This window comes from Pezoporus wallicus, unplaced genomic scaffold, assembly GCF_028554395.1.
Source record: "Pezoporus wallicus isolate ANWC-B61680 ecotype Strahan unplaced genomic scaffold, APGP_CSIRO_Pwel_v1 contig_8013, whole genome shotgun sequence".
Lineage (NCBI taxonomy): Eukaryota > Metazoa > Chordata > Aves > Psittaciformes > Psittacidae > Pezoporus > Pezoporus wallicus.
The window spans coordinates 898,759-921,296 of NW_026636761.1; the positions used below are offsets into that span (position 1 = coordinate 898,759).

General features: G+C 59.3%; 1 protein-coding gene across 2 annotated transcripts; it reads right to left on the reverse strand.

Moving 5' to 3' along the window:
• Positions 1-9,101: 9,101 nt before the first annotated feature.
• FIBCD1 (fibrinogen C domain containing 1) lies at positions 9,102-22,195 on the reverse strand. 2 transcript variants are annotated; one of them, XM_057401550.1, is made up of 7 exons: positions 20,618-20,757; positions 16,880-17,356; positions 15,934-16,093; positions 15,043-15,179; positions 10,470-10,566; positions 10,020-10,199; positions 9,102-9,778 (listed from the first exon to the last, which is right to left on the reverse strand). In XM_057401550.1, the coding sequence occupies exons 2-7, from the start codon at positions 17,351-17,353 to the stop codon at positions 9,519-9,521; spliced, it is 1,308 nt and encodes a 435-aa protein (XP_057257533.1). In that variant the 5' UTR covers positions 17,354-17,356; positions 20,618-20,757; the 3' UTR covers positions 9,102-9,518. The 2 variants fall into 2 exon arrangements, with proteins under 2 accessions (XP_057257533.1, XP_057257532.1); XM_057401549.1 differs by lacking the exon at positions 20,618-20,757 and adding an exon at positions 21,980-22,195 and having other exon boundaries at positions 9,103-9,778.
• Between the last annotated feature and the right edge of the window lie 343 nt (positions 22,196-22,538).

A 22,538-nucleotide genomic window follows, 5' to 3' on the forward strand; every position in this document is an offset into this window, starting at 1 on the left:
CTTTAAACTTTTCAGCATAAATTGTTATAACAGACTGGTTTGGGTCGGAAAATACCTTAAAGCTCCTCCAGTTCCAACCCCCTGCCACGGGCAGGGACACCTTCCACTAGAGCAGGTTGCTCCAAGCTCCATCCAGCCTGGCCTTGAACACTGCTAGGGATGGGGCTGTTCATCTTCCTGATAACTGTTTGTGTTCCACAATTCAGCTGCTGTTGTATTTTCCTCTTCTGCTATAAAATGATCTGTGGTTTCTTTCCTCAGACAGTTCTGGCTGCTCCCTCCCTCATTTCTGGTTGTCCACGCTTATTTCCTGTTTTCACATCACCTTCAGCCTTCCCAGCAAATCTTGAGGGAAGGACATATCCAGGTACTAAGCAGGCTCTGAAATGAGGTACTGCCTTGATTAACAAAGATGCAAAAGATGGAAAAAGGATGAGAAGGGAACAAGGGCAGATGGTGAATGGTGTGCCCGAGGTCCTGCAGTTACTCAGTGATGGTTTAGGGTTATAACCCTGCTCGTTTGTTTTCTAATCCCCTCAATAAGTCTGTCCTGGCACAGGGAACTGCTTGCTCGTCAATGGGAACAAGGCTCATTGGAAACCTGGTCTTGCTTGTGACAGCAATTGCATTGAGCCATTTCTAAATGAGCCTGAAGAAGATGGAAAGAGGAGCGGGAGGATGCTGTTGGCAATCATAAACGCAGTAAATGGGCTGCACTTGGCAAGGCTCAGGCTGCCTCTCAGCACTGTGGTAGTATCTGGTGATCTCCATGCAGAGCTACAGGGGGTTCCTGGTGGTTTTGTGACTGTGACCCTGGTAAAGAACAATGTCCAGGCTGCCCTTTACATGCAGCTATAGTGTAAAGCCTTGAATAGTGGTGGGCTGAGGGAAGATGAAGCTTAACCTGCCCCTAAATACAACTGCTCCCCATGATCTCCATCTCGGTGTGCTCAGGGACCAGACCATGGTTGCATGGGCAGGCAGGGGCCAGTTGATGGGGCTGGGGAAAGCCCTGGATCTGCAATGTTGGGAGTGGGATTAAAGGCTAAATTTAGCTGAGTACAGTAGGAGTTGATTTAACAGATCAATGCATTTAACAGTTTGATTGCTCCAATTTTCAAGGCTATTGAGCTTAAAAGTGAGAGTGCTCTGGAGGAAAAATAGCTGTCGTGTTTTTGTTTTGGTTTTTCATGTCTTTGAAATTACAATGTTCATTCTGTCAAGTTTTCCTTTAATGTCATCCTGCCTTTTGTTGAGAAGTTGCTTGTCACAAGATGTAAAGTGTGGTCAGTATTTTATGCTCACGCTTTCTCTCAAAAGGAGAAGAAAGTTATTAAGGATGGGTTGGTGTCTCATAGAGATGCTGCTGGACCAGCGTGCTGCCTGGCCCAGGGATGATTGGGGGTCAGCTAATAGCCTCTTCCTTCCCTGACATTAATTCTTGCATGGTTGAAAAGAGAGGAAAATAGACCTAAAGGCTGTGTCACCCTGGAAGAGGTGGTTCCAGGTGTCACACTGGCATCTCAAAGCGCATGGCTGCTGGTCCAGGTGTGGTTCCTGGCTTGGGTGGGTTGCTGAGAATGATGCTTCTGGATAAACCTTCCTCTCTGGTCAGTCCTGATGCCTTGGCAGTGCTGTTGGTGCCCTGAAACTGTGGGTTAGGACCAGCCCTGCAAGTCTTTTGACTGTTTAGGCAAGGCTCAAACCTATCGCCCTGAAGTGCTGCTTGGTGTTTTATCAGGGCTAGATCCAGCTCAGCAGAAAGCGTACCTACGACCCAGGCTACACTGAAGTGCTTCCCCAGCAATCACCCCCCTGTCGAAGGCTGTGTTTGTCCTAACATCCAGTGTGCTGATAGAGGTCCTACCCCTGCTCCCAAAGCTGCAGTGCTGAACGACCCATTTATGATGCATTACCCACTTCATGAGTCCCATGGACATGATTAAATCGTGTTCTTTCTCTACAGAGGATCCACTTGGGTTTCTGAGATTTGCTGCTGCTGTTGTATGAGTGTGTATAGTGCTGCAGGGCTGCTTGGGGTGGGGAGCAGCCTATGGGGATGGAGCAGATGAGTGGAGATAGGGCCAGGGGAAGGACCAAGGTTGTGCTCTGGTCAGGGAAGGACAGCAGTGTTTTATAGAGGGTCCCAGCAGTGGTGTGATGGCACCAAGTGTCTGCATCGGTCCTTGCATGGCTGAACCCACTGGCCATGTGTAGAAGCATCCAATGCTACCTGGTGCTGTCCCTTTGTGGGCTGTTTGCATGACAGTGGCCTTGCCCTGCCTTGTCCACACTGCTGCCTGTGTGACCATGTCACAACTAATCTGGCTCCTTCTGTGTGCAGGTGGGTTCTGAGCTCTCCACTCAAAGGTGTTGGGGGCCTGGGTGTTTCCTTGGGGGCTGCCCCACAAAGGGATCTGAGAGGGGTGTGTGTTCCAATGGGAACTATCCATGTCCGGCATGCAGGGATGGGCTTTCCAGCCTCCCAGGGGTCACTCCTGGTGTGTTCTCCCTCTCCCTCCTCCCAGACAACACCCCCAGGCTCCAGGCAGTTATTTTCCATTCACTTTTACCTTCTCCTCCACCAAGCCTCAATCACCAAGGAGCAGCAGTGAAGAGCCTGGAGCGCTGCCTGTTCCCATCGGCCATCCCAAGGAGTGCCCCTTTCCCCCCCCCGCCAGGGTAAGGAGGATGATGGCACCATCCCCATGGCATCCCTATGCCCATCAAGGAGCCCTGGGGTGCCTGGGCTGAGTCCTGCTCTGTTCCAGATACCAGGTAAGCGCTGTGGGAAGCTCTGGCTTTTACTTATGAATAAGTTATACAGAGGGTGGTTGTGCTTCAATCAGAGCCTCATTATACATATGGTTTTATCACGCTGCTCTGACCCTATTCCTCCCCTGGACTTAAGAGCAGGAGCTCAGGCATCCCCCCAGGCCCCACCATCACCCAGCAGGTTTCCTTTCCCTTCCCACAGCGCACGGTGCCACTTTTCCCTGCAGCGATCCATCACGGCAAAGCCAGGGATTTACCCGCCTTTGCTAACCCAGTGTTGCTCCGGAGCTCTTTGCCCTCCCTCCCTCCCATCCCTCCCCTCCCCAGCTCCAGCGCAGGGTAAAATTGATCAATGCATGCTTATTGATGGTTTGAATGCTCAAAAGAAAGGGGGGGGGGGAAGAGATGTTGCCATAGAAACATCGATAACGTTCCTGTCTCCGCTGCGCCTGCGTCCCCTGGACCCACAGCCTTTGGTGGGAGCTGGGAGGGATCAGGGTTGGGATTGGGGTGCCCAGGGTGGGTTCAGCCCCCCCCCCGGGTGCCACTGGGTTTGTTGGTCGCTGCTGTGGTCCCCATGGTGCGAGATGCAGCAGGGATGCAGGGGAAGGGAAATGCCCTTCCTCTCATCACAGCCAGCACCATCCTCATGCAAAGACCAAACCCTGATCACCTCTATTCCTGGACTCCCTCCCATTTCATGCCCATGGGGCTGTGACCCACATGTAGGTCCCTTCACCAGCCCCTGCCTCCATCACTCCTCCCTAGACCTGGTGTTTTCTTGCAGGTTCCAGCTTGCATCCATTCCCCCTTCAGTCCCACACCGCTCCCGCTGCTAGAGCAGCTCGCCCTGGCCCAGCAGTGCTGTATTAAGTGGTCTGTCTACTGATGGACTTTATAATGCGTGTCTTGGAGCCTGATTTCCAACCCCCACCCCCCCAACCAAGTCTTGCCACAGTCTTTGATTTTGAGGGTGCAATTTAGCTCTTGCAAATCATTGCCCTGCTTCGTTTCTGTGCCTGCAATGAAGTATTAGCAGTCGTTTGGTGTCTAACTTGCTGTTAGTGCCTGCAAACCAGGTAGTTAGACCTCTGATTACTAATATCTCTTGCCTGCAGTGGCAGGCACAAAAGCAAATGTCGTCATTGGCATTGGCAGAGCTAAATCTGTCCAGAGGAGGAGAAGGCTGAAGATGAGGCTTATCCTCTGCTGGATTTTGGGGCTCACACGTCCCCAAGCTGCACTGTTGGCAGCGGAGGGGACTGGAGAGCAGGAGCACACCGAGCACCCATTTGTGGTCCTGGGGAGGTGCAGAGGTCCTTGTTTCAGCTCCTCTGCACCCAAGTTACTGCAGGGATTACAGCAGGAACAAGTGGTGATAAGGCACCAGGAAGGGCAAGTGCTGGGTGATGTGACAAGGACACTGAAGGTCAGTCATCACCCCCTCACCCTGGTCGCTCTGACAGGTCCTGGGCCAGGCAGTGGGGCTGCAGCAGGACTGGGGATGCCAGGGCAGATTTCTGTGCTCCCTGCAGGGGTTTCCAAGGACAGGATTTTCTCAGCCCACTGGCTCGCACGCAGGAGCTCGTGTGAGCAGCATCTTGACAGTAAGCAGAATTTGCTGCCAGAGGGACTTTTCCTTAGCAGGCAGGAGAGCAGCAACGCCACAGCTCTGTGGAGAGCTCTGAGGGTCCTGCTCCTTCCCGACAGCCCTGTACCACAGATACCGGCACCATCAGCACTGCTGTAACCCTTCGGCCCCTCTGTGGCCATGCCAGCTCTGCCTGTCCTGGTGCAGCATCCCTGTGCCGCAGACAAGGCTACGTGTGACAGGGGCTTCTTCTTAAGGCACCCTCCTCATCTTCCATTGCACTGGCTCCGGATGGAACAGGAGGGCTGGAGCAGGGCTGCAAGCGGAGCACACACTCTGTTCCCCTTCCCCAAGCAGCAAACACTCCCCTCCCCATACCCTTCTGCCCAAGCAAACCCAGATGAGACGGAAGGGAAGGACGGGACTGGGTGACCCGGAGGACGTCGAGTCCAGGCGCTCATCTCCCGAAGCGGAAGGTGAAGCCCAAGGTGAAGTCCCCTTTGCTCCCGCTGCAGCCGTTGAGCTCCTGGGCCACGTTCCGCTGCGCTTCCCCCCCGGCCCGGAGCTCGGAGCCGCGCTGCCGGCCCGGCCGCTGCCCGGTCCCTTCCCCTCCATCGCCCCGCAGCTCCCGGGCGATGCTCAGCAGCGCGCTCCGCTCCTCGCTCCGCCCGCTGGGACCGAGCAGGGTCCGTTCCCCCCGGGGTCCCCGCTCCTGCGGCCGGCTGCGGGGGAAGCAGGTCCCCAGGCTCGGGAGGAAGAGGCCGGACAGCGAGAAGGGGGCTGTCATCTGGAGGAAGGGCAGACATCAGTAAGCACAGAGCATCCTCAGGCAGCGGCCAAAGCCTTGGCTGGCGCATGTGCCCATCCCACACCCCAGCAAGAAAACCCCTCCAGCACCCACTGCTCCTCTACACCAGCACCCAGTTGCAGCAGGGATGCTGGCATTAGGGTCTGAGCCCCCTTTGCCTTTCCTCTGCCTCCTTCAGACCTCCTCCCATTCATCTTTATCAGCTCCCTGCTGCGACTCCCCTGGTTCACAGCCAGGATGGGGCTGGCTGAGCCGGGCTATTACCACTCAGGTTGATGGGTTTCAGAGCTGCTCATTCCTCTCAGAAGCACTGCAGGGAGGACTTAAGTGCATTCACCTGAGCCAGGCTCATCCTCCCTGTGTGCAGGTCCTACCTGCAATGCCTTCCTAATGCGAGAGTGGAGGAAGGTGCTCGACATCCCTCTGCTTTATGGGGCTTGGAGGTGCTGAGCAGCGCGGCATGGAACGATGCTGGGATGACCTTGAGCGCAGGCAGGGCTGCTCTGCTGCCCCTTCCTCCTCCCGCAGGTCTCAGCGAGGGGCAATGGGGGTTTTAATTATTATTATTATTACTTTTTGCTGGAGATTTTGCCTTAAAATGTCACCGCAGGTGATGGGGACACCGCAGGGTGTCTGCCTTATGCTGATGGAGGGATGCTGTGGGTGCTCCTTGCTTCTGCGCTGGACACAGCTGAGCGCAAGACCCTGTTCCCTCCTTCCCAGCAACCTCTCTGCCCCTGGGGCTTCACTGTGGGGTGCTCCCTGCCTGGTTCATACCTTCTGCCTGCAACGATTATTGTCTTCCTCTAGATTAGCCTTTGAAGGTCTATAATTTGAAAGTATAGGCTGTAAATTGAGAGCTAATTCCAAGCAGGAGCATGATGATCCAACCGGCATCTGCCTGTTGCCTATTAGAATCCCTTGTTTAGTCTATGAATGACTAGGTATTCCTGAAGTACACGGCCAAGGTGATCCAGTAAAGTCAAATAATCGTTAATTTTAATTGCTGTGTTGTTAAAAACGTTCCCATGATCTGTTTATCTGCCTTTCTGTTACCTCCCTCTTCCCACGCAGCTGCCCTTCATGGACCCAAATTGCTGGGTGCACCCAGAGTGGGGAGCAAGCAATCAGTGCTGCCGAGTCCCATCCCATCAGGGGTACCAGTGGGTGTCCAGACCATCGCCCCTTGCTGCCTCCCACCAGTCTTTGCCTCCCGCACTGCCCATCAAGGTAAGGATGCAAAGCACGGGCAGACCCAGACCCAGACCCGGACCCACACACTCACCTCTTCGCCTCGGGCAATGCCCCAGAACTGCTCCACCGGCCCCACTCTGTGCCCAGACTGAGCTGCCCAGCCCGCACTGCTGGCCATTAAATACCCGCTGGTGCTAATGGCTGTGTGACCCCTTAGTGTGTGGCCCTGCTGGGGAGGGGGACAGGGGGCCGGGCTGGTGGAGCCGCCACAATGGGAACTCGGGTGCTAATTAGAGCACCTCCCTCGTTTGCTGTCTCATTTAGAGGAGAGGCTGCGTGTGCTGTGCTGGAGCGGAGGCACCGGTAACTGATGGGGATGCTGGTGGGAGGGAGGGTTTTGTCTGGGGGTAGCAGCACCCTCCATCCCCTTGTCTGGTGCTGGGGGTGCCAGATGTGTGTGTGAGTGTGGCGGGTGCACAGCACTAACAGAGAACCCTGAACCCCCAAACCTCCTTAGGGCCTGGCGCTGCACAGACAAGCCCCAGTGCTCCCACCCTCCTTGGCCAGCGCACGCAGTCCCCCGTGCTAAAGTGTGGTCCCCAACGCTGGCACCTTGCAGCATCCCCCGGGGCTGCTTCCACTGCCCCATCCCTGCCCTGTTGGGTCTCCCCAGCCCTTCCCAGCAGCACACAGAGGGGTTTTGTCAGGCCAGACCCATGACGGGATGGTGCTTGGATGCCATGTGCGAGCCCAGTATCACCCGTATCACGGTGGGAGCTGCGGTAACGCGGTGCTGTTCCCTTTGCCATCACCACAACGGGCTCCTCCACGGGCACAGCTGCCACCACACCAACTAACGATGAGTTCCTTTTATTAAGGAGTTTAGAAAGTCCACATGTACAGCTTTGGACACCACTCACACACGACCTAGACTTCACAGCACTGCTACACACCACGACCTGGCCCAGGGCTCCATCAGAACGTACGTGGCCAGGTCCTGGACCACCCCCCTCCCGAGCCATCCCTCCCCGGGGAGGTGTCACCGAGGATGGGTTTAGCCTAATTCAGGGCTGCGGCCCTCGGGAATAATCCTGGGAAATCCTGCATCTTGGCATGGATGAAATACCTCTCGTGCAAGTCAAAACAGAGTCATGAGGGAGTCCTGGGGGACAGGGGCAGGTACACAAGGGTGTGCTACCGACAAGCTGCACGTACAGCATCCCGCATCCCCTCCCCAGCACTGAAAACTACTGGTGGAGGGGGCCAGGGAAGGGATGAGCCTTCCCACCCAGACACACGGCTCCGTGTGCTCCTTGTCCTGAAGGTGAGCGCTAGAAAACCCGGCTACAGCTCATCCATAGGAACCGATGGACAGAAAGCAAACACGGGTGTTCTGCTCCCTGCCTGCGCACAGGGGTCCTGAGGTGCACAGGGAGATCCTTGGAAGCTGTTGGGGGGCTCCTGCTCTTGTGCTGGCTGGGAAATGCCACCACTGAGCATCCTCATGGCATGGTTTGAGCATCCAGCCTGTGGGCAGGGATGGAGCCGGTGGAGCTGGTGCCTGCGCTCGGAGCTCGTCCTTGTCTGCAGGCTCAGAGGAGCATCTTTGGCAGAGGGGGAGCTGCGGTGATCCCGAACACATCACTGGTCCCTGTTTTCCTGCCAGGACAGGCAGACAGGGACTCGCCCAGTGGGAGGAAGGGGCTTGTCCAGCACAGGATCCAAGGTGGGGAAGGCTTAAAGGAAAGGAGAAGCACGCAGGGAAGATGAGCCTTTGATCTCCCTGTGCCTTAAGCTGCCCTGGAAACAGGGATGCTGGGAGCTTTCCTGCTGTCCTCGGGCAGTCTGATGGTGTCCCTTGGGGACAGGGCAGGGGTTCTGCTCCCCATCGCTGCTGTAGCAAGCAGAAAAGCGTGGCAGGGTCCTGGCTGTCCCCCTCCCCGCTCTGCTCCCATAGAGCCCACTCAGGCCGGGTTGTTTTGGGGTCAGTTTTTGGACTTGATCCCCCATTTGAGTCTTTGCGGGGAGCCAGGGGCAGAACTGAGCCCCACACCTTGTAGCAGCTCCTCCTTGGGTTGGCTGGTGAGAAGCATCCTTCGCCTGTGCCTGGTTATCAGGGCCCTGCAGATGCTAAGCCCCACTTGGGGCTTCTTTCTGCAAAACCTTAAAGGGATTTGAAGAAATGAAAGGCTTTGAATATCTGCAGGTGCTGAGCCAGAGCATGGCTCATCCTGAGCAGAAATGAATGCGGATCCCCAGGCTGGGAGCGAGCAGAGCCTGGGTTGTGCTGTCCCGAGCCAAGGGGTTTGGGAAAGGTTGCAGCTTTTGGATGGTGAAAGCCCAGCGTGGATCCGAGTGGGTCTGGTTGGGGAGGGAAGAGCAGCAAAATGCAGCGGAGCCGTGCTGAGAGCCTTCCTCTCCTCCTCCTCCTCCTCGCTGTGCTCCCTGTTCCGAGCTCTGCTAAAACAGCTCCGTGCTGCTCAGTGCTGGGTCCTTGCAGCACCAGGCCAGGGGCGATGGGGACTGAGGAGTTTGTCCCTTTGTAGCTGCATCCTCTTGCAGGGGGAGAGGTGAGGGGTTTACAGACCAGAGAAGGAGTCACTGCCACAGTCTGGTGCCGGCACAGCCGAGCCCTCCCCATCCCAGTAGCACCATGGGGTGAGCTGGGACCATGGAGCAGCAGCTTTGCCCTCTGGGCTCTGTGGGGCTCAGGGCTCCACACACTGAGTGTCCCCCAGTCCCTGTTCAGCTCAGTGAGGCCACTGCTGGGTGTCTGTGTCTGAAGCAGAGATGAATGGAGGTGTCCCATCTGCCCAGGCTGCTGCAGCCCTGCTCCCTCCCTCCTTTTCCTTGCTGGGTACCACTTCCCACATCACTGCATCCCACAGCCCTCTCTTCCATGGGCACCAGCTGTGGGTCACACTCTGTCCAGGACACCCAGTTTGGCTGCAGGAGAGCTGTGGCAGCAGGAAGGAAAGGTCCAGTGATGTCCACGGGTGCCTGGGGGCTAAAGACACCCTCAGTGGTGCTCCCAGGTGCATCTTGAAGATGAGTCAGCCCTTAGGGAGCATGGGGAGGGTGGGAGACGGGGGAATGGGGCGGTGGGGTGGTGGGGAAGGGCAGGGGGTGGGGGGGTCTCATGCCATCCACCTAATTCTCCTCGCGGACAGGCCGGATCTTCATCTCGGTGAACTTGAGGGAGTACTGCCAGCCGGTCCAGGAGGACCACTCGATGCCGTCGGCGTAGGAGCTGTGGTGGCCCTTGAGGTACTGCCCGTTGAGGTTGGAGGTGTGGCAGTTGCGGTACCACCAGGCGCCGTGGTAGAAAGCCGCACAGTTGTTCTCCGAGTGGTCGTTGTCCAGGTCCTTGGTGGTGAACTTCATCCCGTTGTGCTTCAGGAAGGAGTCACCTGCCCCGGGGAAAAGGGAGCCATGATGGGCCCTTCCTGCCCCTCACCTCGCCTTTGGGCAAGCTCCTTGCCCTATGGAGCTCCCCTGGGCACCCTTTGGTGATGTACAAGGCACTTGGGGGTCACCCAGCCTGCAAATACCCAGATGCAGCCCCTCTCCTGCCTCCGGCTCCCTGTGGCTGCAGGGATGCAGCACCGGAGGAGGATGCTGACGCCCCACCGTGGGTTATGGGGTCCCTACCTGCCGTGCCCGAGTAGTCAGCGATGGAGATGGGGTACCCGTCCTCCTCGGGGTCAACAGAGAAGAGCCCCACGCCGAAGCTGCCGTAGTGGGCGAAGGCGGTGCCATTGTCAAAGTCCTCCAGGTCGATGCGGAGCTCGTAGCTGCCCTGCACTGTCAGCATGTGGATGCGCTTCAGCCCTGCGGCGGAGGCAGAGGGTGAACGCGGGGACCCCACTGAGGATGGAGCCCATACACAGGGTGTGGGGTAGGACATGGAGCGATTCCCACCCTCCAGCCCTTGCTCTGCTCTTGCTGCATGGCCAAGGGCATGGGTTGTGATTGGAGGCAACAGCCCCATCGCTTCCCTGCCCCTGTGCACCCACCCGGTCCCCCCCTGCCTGGTCTTGGTGTCCATTCCCTTGCATAGCGGACCGCAGGCTTCCCAGCAGCGCTGCCAGCCCCACACACCTAACCAGTGCTCCCCCGTCAGCTTCCCAAAGCCATCCCTGTAGGCTTCCCAGCCACGGAAGAAGTTCACGGAGCCGTCCTCCCGCCGCTGGAACACCTGAGGAAACACACAGGGCATCAGGTATGGGGCTGCTCCGAGCCTGCGCACCCCGGGCTCCCCGCCATGGTGCAAATTAAACCCTTTCAGCTCAGGGATGTGCTGGTGTGCAGGTCCCCAGGGGGATGCTGGATCATTATGTGCCAGCTCCCAGGGATGGGTGAGTTGGTTCAAAGCCCTCCGCTGGATCCTCTGCCTGGAAATGGGAGCAGAGCTTGGGAAAGCCACAGTGTGCTCCTGCAGGAAGGTGGCCAGTGCCCACGGGCACATCCCTGAGGCTGAGCACATCTCTCCTCCTCCCTTTTTCCTCTCCCGTTGCTCATCAGCACGTCATGCCCTGTGCGTTTCATCCCCCTTTTATCCATACTTTCGGGCTTGATTTGTTGACACTGATCCAGAAAATGCTGTTCTGTGTCCAGCCATTTGAACTTAATTAAGCCTCCAGCCCTGGATTAATTGCATTAAACTTGGCTGAGCCAGCCTGCCCGATTGCCACCAAGCGCTGCGTTCCCATGGCCACAGCAGTGATTTGGGAACAGCCATCCCATGTGCTGGCACCTTGGTTCTAAGTCTGGGCTGTGCTGCTGAGCCCATTCACCCTGGTTCCAGCATCCCAGGCTCGGGCAATGCAGCTGAGTCCTTGTGCCGGCCGGGAAGCACCGTGCTTTGCCGTGCCGCAGGGATGCTCCTGGCTGCTCCTACCCTCTTGCACAGGCAGGGTTTCATCCCAGAATGCAAAGGAGACTCAGCTTGTGTTTGCCCTTTACAATGGGTGTTTTGGGGGGCTGCGGATGCCCTGCTCCGGCGCGCTCCTCGGCACGGCTCTGATCCTGCTGTACTTACCTTCTAGAATTAGAGCCTTAATTTTTATCCCTGCGTTGAGCACTTGAGAAGCTGTGGTTAAGCCTATTTAAAGGGGCTTTCTTGAGGCTTGCTGGGAAGGGGGATGGTGCTGGATGGGGCCCTGAAGCTGATTTTCCTTGGCTCCAGTGCTGCCATGCAGGGAAGGCAGCAGAAGCGGCACCGATCTCCCTCCTAATCGGCTTTGACCCGAGGTTGTAAATAGGCCAATTGCTGAGCAGTGCCCAGGGAAGCGTGCGGGGCACGTCCCCGTGGCTGAGCTTTTGGCATGCTCAGGAATCATCACCTCAGGCATCGCAGCAGCCCTTGGAGCCTCGCTGCCCACCAAGCTCAGCCCCGAGGGGCTTGAAAGCAGGCCGGGAGGTTGCTGGAGGTGCTGTGTCCTCCTGAGGCTCCTGCTCCATCCTCATCATCCCTTGTGCTTCACCCCTGCATCCGCCGGGGATGTGGGAGCTGCCTCCCCGCACCGGGATGCTGTGAGCACCGGTGACCGCAGGCTCGCAGCCCTGCCTCGCTGCTCTGCTCCTCCTCATCAAATATGCATCACCCTCCTCTTAAGCAAAAAGGATTTCCTTCCCTTCTTTAAAGGCAAAGCTAAAATATTTATCTCCCCCGCTCTCTGCCTCCCCCGGTCGCTCTGAGCTCACAGGGCAGGGACAGGCTCCTGCAAAGGTGCCAAGCCAGAAAATGGGTTAAAACCAGAGGAAAGTGGGAGCGCCAGCCGGTGCCTACCATGGTGCTAGCGGGGAGGGAGGGCTCTGCTCCTTCTCCTCACAGCCCCCCGATGCCAGCTCCCACCAAACCCCATCAGGCTCAAATCACAGCCACAGCCTGGGGAGATGCTCGACCTCACACCTCAGTGCTCAAGCTCCTGGTTTCCAGCAGCCACAGCATGGACCCCATAGCCTCAGCCCTGTGGGGTTCCCTGCAGCCCCCATCTCCATCTTTGGGTTCAGCGATGGACAAGACAACCTCGGAGCACCACAGGAGCCAGACCCTGGGAAGCGCCAACCCTGTGTCACAGCCGGTGAGCACTGTGACCGGCAGCACTGTCCCCACCGGCAGAAGTGTCTTGTCCCCGTTCATGGTGACACATAAATCCTATCCTTTGGGAACAGCACACGTCACCCCAGGCTGCTCTCAGCCCCTGCCTTCGGCTCAGCCCAGCCTGAGTGTAAATGCATTGGTGTCTGCTCAAACCCCCAGCCCGCTCCAGGACCCTCCAGCGGGTGATGAGCAGGATGGGAGCAGCCATCCCCACCAGCATCCTCTGTGTGACAGGTGCCCATGAAGCTGGAAGCTGTCACTTAACATTACCACAGCCCTCACCCTGCTGGCACAGCCTTTTCTTACGCATCTTTCAGCTTTCCCACTGTGGACAATGATGCTGAGGTGGCCAGAGCCATCACAGCACCGTTGCTCACAGAGCCGAGATGCTGATCCCAGCTCCAGCAGGGCAGCGATGGAGGCTCAGGGGCACCATGAGGTGCATGGAATGTTTGCAAAGACTTCCAAAGACAACAGCATGTGAAAGGCAGCTTTTTCGGGCCTCCAGGATGCTGAGCCCCCCCCTGCCCTCCATCACCCTGTTACTACTTTAATTACATGCTGGAGGTGAGTGCCAAAGTGGGAAGTCGGGGTCAGGATGAGCAATTACATGGCTGCATCCTGGTGCTGCTGCCGTGCTTGGCTCAGCTGCAGTTAAAGTCAGTGCTGAGCACAGGACGCAGATGCTCCTGTTGCCACTGAACCAGACCGTCCCAGGCTGGATGTGGCCACAGTGGGAAGCAGAAGCGATGGTCCAGCGAGCGCTGTGCCTTGCTCAGCCTTCCCAATGAAGACGAATGACCAAGGACCTCCGGCAAGCGAATGGGGTGACACTAGAGGTGAAGCAATGGGGACAGGATGGTGCTGAGCAGCCACCCCGGCCAGGTTTGTCCCCAGCAGGCTGTCAGGGCAGCTCCCCGAGGTCCCTAAGCTGTCCATGCAGGCTAAAGCTGAGCTCAGCAGCTCCCAAGCTCCCGAGTCAAAATTGATTCAGCTGCTGCCATCGCTTCCATCCACCCACCCACATGCAAATGAGCCCAAATGTCAGGAGTGAGCGCTCCGGAGGAGGAGGAGGAGGGAAATTTCCCAGGCTCTGCGCTGCACCTGGAGCCCTGGAGAGCCCCAAGGACCACCCTGCACCCCCAACCCCATGGGACATGGCTCAGACACCCCCTGCACCCCAAGGGACCGCAGGTACGTTTAGGACCCTGTGCTGCAGAGCAACCCCAGGAAACGGGAACGGGAGCCTGGGGCGAGCATCCTCAGCGCTGCTCTGGATGCGCCCATCTCCGGAGCGCCGGGATTCGGCACCTGGCTCGGCTCCTTGGCCGCGCCGTGCCCGCCCCACTGACAGAGCCCACGGCGCTGCTGGTGTCAAATCCTTCCCTTCGCCCCCTTCCCAGCCCAGCCGGAGCCCTCCCGTCTGCAGCAGCTTTAAATAAGCCTCTGAGTGCCTCGCTAATCACCTTGGGCTGCGATTCGGGCAGCGCTTGAGCTCGGCTGGCGCTGCCGGAGGCTGCGCTCGGGGCTTGTAAGGACCCTTCCCACCCTGGCGAGCCAAGGGCGGTCCCCCCTTTTCCCCTCTATGAGCCCCCGAGGAGCTGGTTCCCGGCCGTGCCTCAGTTTCCCCACTGGTACAAGCTGTGCATGGCCGCCCGCAGGGGTGGGCGCTGGGCACTGAGGTCGGAGGCTCAGGAGCCCCTCGAGGGCAGCGGGGTAAGCTCTGTCCTGGCGCTGCTCAAAGCTTCTTATGGGAATCAGATCGTGGGGATTTGTTTCCTAGAGCACCCAGATGGAGGGGTGCTGGCTGCTGGGCTCACCCAGCCTGGCCTTAGGGAGAGGCTGCTGCCCACTGAGCCCCTGCCAGCTCCCTGGCACACCCTGCTCACTGCCTCTGTTACTATTACTTATTATTATAGAATCATAGAATAGTTAGGGTTGTAAAGGACGTTAAGATCATCCAGTTCCAACCCCCCTGCCATGGGCAGGGACACCTCACACTAAACCATCTCACCCAAGGCTTCGTCCAGCCTGGTCTTGAACACTGCCAGGGATGGAGCATTGTGGGGACGTTGCAGCAAAGCAAATAGGCCAGGGCAATGAATGAGTGAATGAGTGCAGTGAATGAGCCCCCCCGTGCACCCCTGCATTAGACAAGGCAAAGTGTGCCAGGTTTGGGGTCTATCCTGGTCCCAGCTCACCAGGACCACAAGGACAGGGCAAAGCACAGCCACGTGTCCCATGGCACCGGCCCCACCAAGGATGAACTCCAGCCATGGCATCCAGCTCCCTGCCTTAAACCACCCTCCATTTCCAGCTCCCCAGACCCAAGGCAAAGCCACCGTGCTCTGGCTGGAAGCACTGGGCAGTGCTGGCACAGGTAACATGGCCAAGCCCATTTGCTCACTTCCCTACGGGAGCCGGCACCCCATGCACAGCCAGACCCCATTAACATTTCTCCCCCAATCCCAATGACACATTCAAGTGCCAAGAGTGACATCTCCCACCCCAGCATCCCATGGCCAGCGGTGGCAGCACGCTGGCATCCCCAGCACGGCAGCAGCTCACCGTCCAGCCACCCCCATCGGTTGTCATGTCACAGTAGACCTGGAAGCCGGAGGGATAGTGTGTGGGGAAGATGGAGTAAATCCCATCCTCTTGCTGTCCGCTCACATAGATGTCAAAGCAGTCTCGGGGCCGGGAGCCTGCAGGGTGGCATTGGGATGGGGTGGGACAAGAGGAAGGCTGGTTAATTAGTGATCTAATTTGATGTCTTGCCATCTCTTTCAGGCTCTCAACCTTGCTGCCAGCTCTAGTTGGCTGCTTGGTGCTGCCTTGCTCTTTCTCCTCTGATGCTCAAAGCGAGTGATGCTCGGGGGGATGCAGCCACCATGGGGACCTCTCAGGGCAGCCAGGACTGACCCCGTGTCCCTGCGTGATTGCAAAGGCAGGCAGGGACCCAGATGGGGATGAGGGAGCTGATGCCTGGAGGTAGCTGCAGGCAGTGTGAGCACTTGCTCACAGCCCCAGGACAGTCTTACTCAGCTTCATCTCAACCAAATGATGAAGAATGTGGCTGTGAGTCCCGTACAGCGCTGCCCTCTGTGCCCAAGTGGAGGTGAAAAGTCACTTTTTGCTCTGCTTTTACCCCTTTTACTCTGCTTTTTTTAGAGCTGCATCTGTATGGAGAGCAAGGAGGTCTGCAAGGGTGTGAAGTGGGTTTTGTGCTGGCTTGGCAGGCTGGTTTGTGGACAACCGCAGGCTGCACGGTGAGAACCGCTCCTTCTAGGACACAAGTTTCCATCTCCCTTCTGCTCCATCTCCCCCCTCACCTTGCCAACCCCTCTGCTCTATTAAACCCCTTCTCCGGGCTGGTTTCCCCCACCTCACGCAGTGTTCTCCCTCCTTCTCACGGGGGCAGAGACCTGCCAGAGGGACCGATGAGGACCCACATCTCACCATTGGAGCAGCCCCGGGGCCGCGCTCCCCTGGCCGGTGCTCGCTGCAGGTCAGCCTTGAGCCGGGGCCGGGCTCCACCTCGCTCCTTCTGCAGCGTGTCGAGGACGTCGCTGACGGAGCTCACCAGCCGAGCCATGTTGGTCTGGCTCTCCGAGAGCAGCTGTGGGCAGGAGGGGGCAAGGAACTGTGGTTAAATGTGGTTAAACCCCTTCCACACCACAGCCCCTTCACCACCCGCAGTGAGGATGCTCTGCCTGCTCCCATGGCCAGGCTATGGCAGCAATGCTCCCTGCCAGGTTATGGGCTCGTGGGCACCCAGTGGGGACATAGAAGCCACAGCAGATCCCATATGGCATCTCCAATGCTTTTTGGCTGGGGGTCAGGGTCCAGATAGCTCCTATTTGTCACCCAGACTTGGGGGTGTTGGTGACGCCACCCCGTGGGATAAAGAGCATCTCTGGGCAAGGGATGGGATCATGGAGGAGGCAGGAATAGCCGTGTCCTGAGATAGCCGCCAGCTCTCTGCCATCCCCTGAGGTGACCCGGGCTGGGTGAGTGACATGGGGTGGCTTGTGTCAGAGCAGCAGGATGGGGAGTGAAGTGAAGCAGCGGGATTGAGCAGCTCCGGATGGAGGGAGATGAGCACCAGGAGGGATGGGCATGGAGCCGAGCATCCAGTGGTGCCCCTGGCATACCCAGGTAAGTGGGGGTGTGTGTGTGTGTGTGTGTGTGTGTGTGTGTGATTGCTGCATGAACAACCCTTGGGATGGTCCTGTGCTGTGCCCAGCTCTACTCAGAGCTGATCAATTCCCGAGCACCCATCTTAAACCTCAGTTCATCTCCCCCGGATACCATGGGCAAGAGATGCAAGCAGCCATGTCCCTGGGGACATCAGTACATGAGGGTCCCCAAGGAGCACCCTGCATCACCCCCAGCCCCAGCTCACCTGGATGAGCCTGCCCTGCTCTCCCTGCAGGGCGCTGAGCTCCTGCCCCATGGCGCTGTGCCCCTTCTTGAGGCCGTCGCAGTCGGCACGCAGCTGCACGGCGTGTGTCAGCAGCTTGGCCACCTCATCCGCCACGGTGACCAGCAGAGCCTTCTGCTGGCTCTTGCTGGCCTTGGCCTCGGCATCGTGGTCGGTGATGGCACGCAGCAAGGAGCTCTGCAGCCCCTCCAGGCGCCCCACGGTGCCCGCTGCGTCGGGGCAGTTGGGGTCAATGAAGATGTTGATGCGGGAGCTGTCGGCTTTCTCGATGGTGACCAGCGCGTTGGCTTCCTCGGGGTTGGTGCTGATGACCGGGGGTGACTCGGTGACGGGGGTGTGGTAGTGGTTCATGAAGAGGATGGCCCCCGTCACCGTCACGGCCAGGAGGACGGCCACCGAGAGCAGGACCGTGCACAGGATGTACCCGCAGCTCATCCTCTGCGGCAGAGACACGGACACCATCGCACCCATCCCGCTGCCCTTCATCACACAGGTGGGTTCAAGCCCTCACAGGCTTTGGGGAGGGGGGGGTGGGTCCAGCAATGAGGGAGGTGATGTTGGACATGGGGGTGATGGCAGAGGAGGGGACCACGGAGCTCAGTGAACAAAGCAGCTAAACCCGCCTGGAGCTGAAGGTATGAAACAGCAACGAGAGCAGCCGGTGGTGTGTGTTATCTAAGGAGGTGATGCTCCAGTGGAGGTGCAGTGCAGGGATCCCTGCTGCCCTGGGCACAAAAATGGGGAGAAAAAGGGAAAACACCCCCTGTATCCCCCAAAGCAGGGACTGCAGGGGTAGCAAGGAGGAGAGGGAAGGCAGGGGCTGAACCAAGAGGAGGCTGCAGGTAGATGATGGGGACGTGGCACCCAAAGCATCGTGGGGACCTGCTCTGCGCAGGGCCACACATCCAAGTCCCCCTTGTGCCCTCACTGCCTGCTGGTGGGGAGCGCTGCTCACAAAGCCCTCAGACCTGTTCCAGAGCCTCTGGTGATGGGGAGTTGCTATAGAAAAGGTCTCTGACACCCCCCCAAAGCCCCTGGGGCAGTTCTGCTGCTGCAGGGACCCATTGGCTCAGCCCATGGGAGCTGCTCCGTGCACACCGAGAGCCTTTTCTCCTTGCAGAGTGTGAAGCGCTGCCATCAACGAGAGGGAGCGGGCTGCCTCCTAACCCCATCAGCCCCTGTCCCCCCCCCGCCAGCTCCCCTTCTCATTGCACCTGCAGGACAGAGGCTGTGATTCTCCCCTGACCCCGGCTGCGGCTGTCACAAGGCATTGCAGGGCTGCCAGAACGCTGCAGATTCGGAGAGACAAAGCCTGCTTTCCCCAGAAACGAGGGGAAAATTGCTGCATCTGCAAAGATTGCCCAGGCCCTGTCCCCTCCTGTGCACATCTATCTGGAGTGACACCTTCCTTCAAGCACCCTTCAATTCATGCACGCTCCCGCAACCATTTGCATTAAGGTGACCCCCCAGCTGCAGTGGGGCTGGTCTGACCAAGGGCCTGCGGTCCATGCGTGTCCCACCAGCCCCAGGGGATGCTCTGGGTGTTTTCTCTAGCCCATAGAGTGAGGCTGGAGATGCAAATGGTGCTGGGTTGAATGCGAAGCTACCCTGCAGGGACCTTGCAGTGAGGCAGCCCCAGGCTCAGCCCCTTGGTGTGCATTAAAAGATGTCAAAGGCAATGAAGGGAGCTTTTGGTGAGCAACACGTGGAGGAGTTCGCCCTGTGATTGCGGATATGGAGCCCTGGCCTGGGGGCACGAGGGGCAGCGGGGAGCAGCAGGATGGTGCCAGACAAAGGTGCCTGTCACTGACAACCTTGCATGGACAGCAGGGTCCTGGGCTCAGTCCAGCCCCTCAGCACCCTGCAAGCATAGAACTGACAGGAGGGACCAGAGGCCGGCATTGGGTGGTTTGGGATCTGGAGCATGAGATGTCCCTGTGGCTGTCCTGGCTATCACAGCAGCTCTGCATCCTCCCATCCCTCGCGCTGCTGCTCCCCACTATACTGATGTTCCCAGCTCAAATCCTGCCTGCTGGGACACCCAGATGGGCTGCGATGACCGAGGCACCCATCTGAGCATCAAGGGTTTCAGGAGCAGAGCCACGCACGGCTGATGCTCATTTCCTGCAGCCACACAAATCCTTTAACACACTGAAACCCCGCAGCTGTATCCAGATGTTTTCCAGCCTTCAAGCCCCAGCGTCGCTGCCCTCCCACTGGCACTGGGAATTGGGGAAGGAAGCGGGGACCAATCCCCTTGGCAAGTGACCCCCCTCTGCTTGCCACCACCAGATCCCACGCGGCGGCAGCTTTACGAGTCCCACAGCATCCTGCTGGCAGGTTGTGTTACCTGGCAACCTGCAGTGGGGAGAGGAGGGAAACGCTCCACCAGCGGCACCAGCGATGTTCCGAAGTGGGGTGTGGGTCCCCTCAACCCCCTCAGCTCCCAGCATGGGGCCCTGCAGACACCTCTGCCCCATGCTCCTGCCCCAGCATGGACACAGCCCTGGTGACTCCAGGGTCTTTGCTGCCCGTGCCATGGCCTTAGGCTGCTGGGTCTTCCTGGCAGGACTTTCAGACAGCTGCAGGACATCGCCCTACCCTTGGTTATTGATGTCCCCCTGGGGACACCCATCGGGCTGGAGGTCCCGGTGTCTCCACATCACCTCTTCCTAAGGAGAGCAGAAGCTGAGAGTCTGGGATGTGCCCAGGAAGAGCAGAGCTTCACTCTCAAACCTGCTCTGGAGCTGGGGATGGAGCTTGGGAAGGAGCCTCAGGCAGGAACCGCGGCACTGTTGTACCCCGGGTGTGAAGCTGAGCCACGACCTGCACTGGTTTAGGTTTAGCTCAATGCTTGGCCACCCATGGGACAAGGTCCTTGGTGCCCCAGTCACACTGTGCCTGCCCTGCACCCTGGGGCTGTGGGTCCCCAATGCCCATCATGCCCCCCAAGTATCCCCCACGAGTGCCCGTGCTGGGTGAAGGGAGACAGCAGCTCCAGCGCATGCAGCCTGTGGGGAGGGAAGGAAAGGAGCCAAATTGTCCCCGAGACAGCGAGAGCAGAGCTGGAGATGGGCTGGTCCTTGGGGAGCATGGATGGAGGGAGGTGGCAGGAGAGGCTGAGCTCTGCCGTGGGAGATGCTCCTCGAGGAGGAGGTGCCCTTTGCTCCTGCCAAAGCCGCTGCTCTTTGCCGGCTCGCCAGGCAAGCTCTGAGCTGTGCTATGGTAGCAGTGATCACAGGCACCCCTGGGTGCTCTGCTCACCGAGCCATGGTACAAACCAGGACCCCTGCCTTGCTTCTGGGGTGGGTGAACGCTGAGGTTTGCATTGCCAGGGCTCAGCTGCTGCAGCAAACTTTAGTCCAGGTACCCCCACGTTACTGCCGGGGTGCCCCCAGCTCCAAAGCAGCCCCAGGACAGCAAGGGCCAGCCCCTGGACCCCCCAACCCATTGCTCACTCTAGAGCTGCTCCAACAGCTCATTGCACAACCCAGCCACTCACTGCTCCCCTGCCCGTCCCTCTCCATCCTCCTGCCTGCCCAGCTCTGCTACTGCTCAGCTTTGTGCAGGGCTGCAGCCCCCTTCCTGCTCACCATGGGGCTGTAGCCCCTGTACCCACATCCTCCCGGAGCCTAATGCTGCACTTCCCTGTGTCCCTGCAGGCACAGAGGCAGACCAACTGCATCCCACTCCCGTTACCTGCTCTCCTCCGTCATCCAAAGCCTGCCTGCCACTGCTCCTACAGCACGCCGTGCCTTGCAGCTCGGGGAGAGGAAGAAGAGGAGAGGGCTGGTGATCACACCAAGCTGGCTCCGTGGGTGAGCATGCAGGTGGGATGGGATGGGTTTCCACTGGAGCTTACAGGAGCTGGGAGACGGGCTGTGCAGCATACTCTGTCCCTCCTTTGCAAGCCCCTGCCTGAACCGCTGCTCTGGACTGTGTTGTCCAGCCCCATATGGGTGTTGGGGTCCGATCCATCCTATCCAGCTCATCCTTGGAGCCATGGGGGGACACAGAGCTGGTTGGATAGAGGCTCCAGCCAGATGCCACTGCTTGGAGCCCTGCATGGAGGGGATGCGTGCCAGGAAGGGGAGAGGAGAGTGAGGTTCCTCGCTGGGGTCTGGAGCTTCTGCTGCCTCCCAGTGCTGGCAGCCCCTCTCCAGCGAGGCAAGGGAGCCCTTTGCCATGGATGAACTGAGCGGGGAGGAGAGGGCTCAGAGGAGGGCGTGCAGAAGGGAGAAGTCAGGCAGCAGTCCCTTTCCTGCATCGCCGCCCGTGGAAGGAGGACGGGGAAGTGGCAGACCTGGGAGTCAGTGTGTCTCATGGCTGCTCACCCAGCATCGGGGTGCAGAGCAGCGGCGGGCGCTGCCCTCTTCAGCTCCTTCCCTTGACCCACAGGCTCCATCGCTGTCCCCCAGCTCTTCCCAGGCACTATTGCCCACGCTCCACACTCCTTCCCTTCCCACCACGCCGCTTTGTGCCTCCGCTCCCCTACCTGCTCGCCGCCCCTCGGCGCCTGGAGGCCGGGCAGATGGCCGCTACCTGCGCGCTGGGCTGGACACGTGCGGCCGGTTGTGAGAACAGGCTCCGGCACGTGTGCGGCACCGCAGGCTCTGCCACCGCTTCACCGCACCCCACCGCAACACCAGCACCCGGCGGGGGTCGGTCCTGGAGGTTAAGGCAAGGCCGCAAGCAGCTGGGAGACCCCGAAGCGAGAGGGATGCCTCTGGCTGCAGCAGGGAGCTGAGATGCCAAATCCCTTTTGCAGGGTTATTTAAGCAGTTTAAGGCATCGCAGGCGTGTGTGGCTGCCCCAAAGCGTCACCCGCTGCCCGGCAGAGAGGCTGGAGGGTGGGGGGACACTGGGTGCGGGTAAAGAACTCGGTAATTGGGGATGGGGGTGACGGGAGGCAGCGCGGGGGCTCCGCACGGCCGGTACAGCACCGGGCTGCACCGGGAGAGAGGCTCCATGGGGAGAACCGAGATAAAGGGAGGGGGGATAAAATGCGGTGGGACCCCCGGGCTGCCCCCCGCTGTCCCCCGCCGCCCCCCGCCCTGTTACCTGCGATTTCTCCTGCTGCCCATCCTCAAGTTGCGAGGCTCCTCCCATGGTTTTCCAGCGCTCGTTCCCCATCGCGTTGCCAACTTCCAGCACAAGTGCTCAGAGCCCCCCCGGACCCCTTCAGACCCCCGTCCCCGGCAGCGCAGCCCCCGGCCCGGCTGGCCGCGGCGGGAGGACGGGCGGCGGCGGCGGCGGAGGAGGAGGAGGAAGAGGAGGAGGGAGGAAGAGGAGGGAGGGAGGACACGGGCACGAACACGGGGGTGGATCTTCCCTCCCCGCCCGCCCCGCTCCCCCCCCCCCGGGGCTCCCCCTGCCCCGCTCAGGGGACACCGCCCGGCGATGCCCCGGGGGCTCCCCCGCTTTCTCCCCCAACCCCGGTGGCTCCGGAGTCATTCCGGATCCGAGCCCCTCGCCCTGCCCCGGGGCTCCGCAGCTGCCCAGATGTGGCGCACAGCTGGAGCGGCGGCAGCAGGTAAGGAGCGGTTGGGGCCAGCGGGTCCTGGGTGTTACGGGGTGCTCGGGGCCGGGGGGGGGGGGGTGTGTGTCCCGGGGACCCGCT

Coding starts and splice junctions, on each gene's coding strand:
- FIBCD1 (XM_057401549.1), bottom strand. CDS start 22,051: ATGGGGAACGAGCGCTGGAAAACCATGGGAGGAGCCTCGCAACTTGAG. Junction 15,180..15,933: donor GCCCCGGGGCTGCTCCAATG/GTGAGATGTGGG, acceptor GCCACCCTGCAG/GCTCCCGGCCCCGAGACTGC. Junction 10,200..10,469: donor GACGGGGGAGCACTGGTTAG/GTGTGTGGGGCT, acceptor CCTCCGCCGCAG/GGCTGAAGCGCATCCACATG.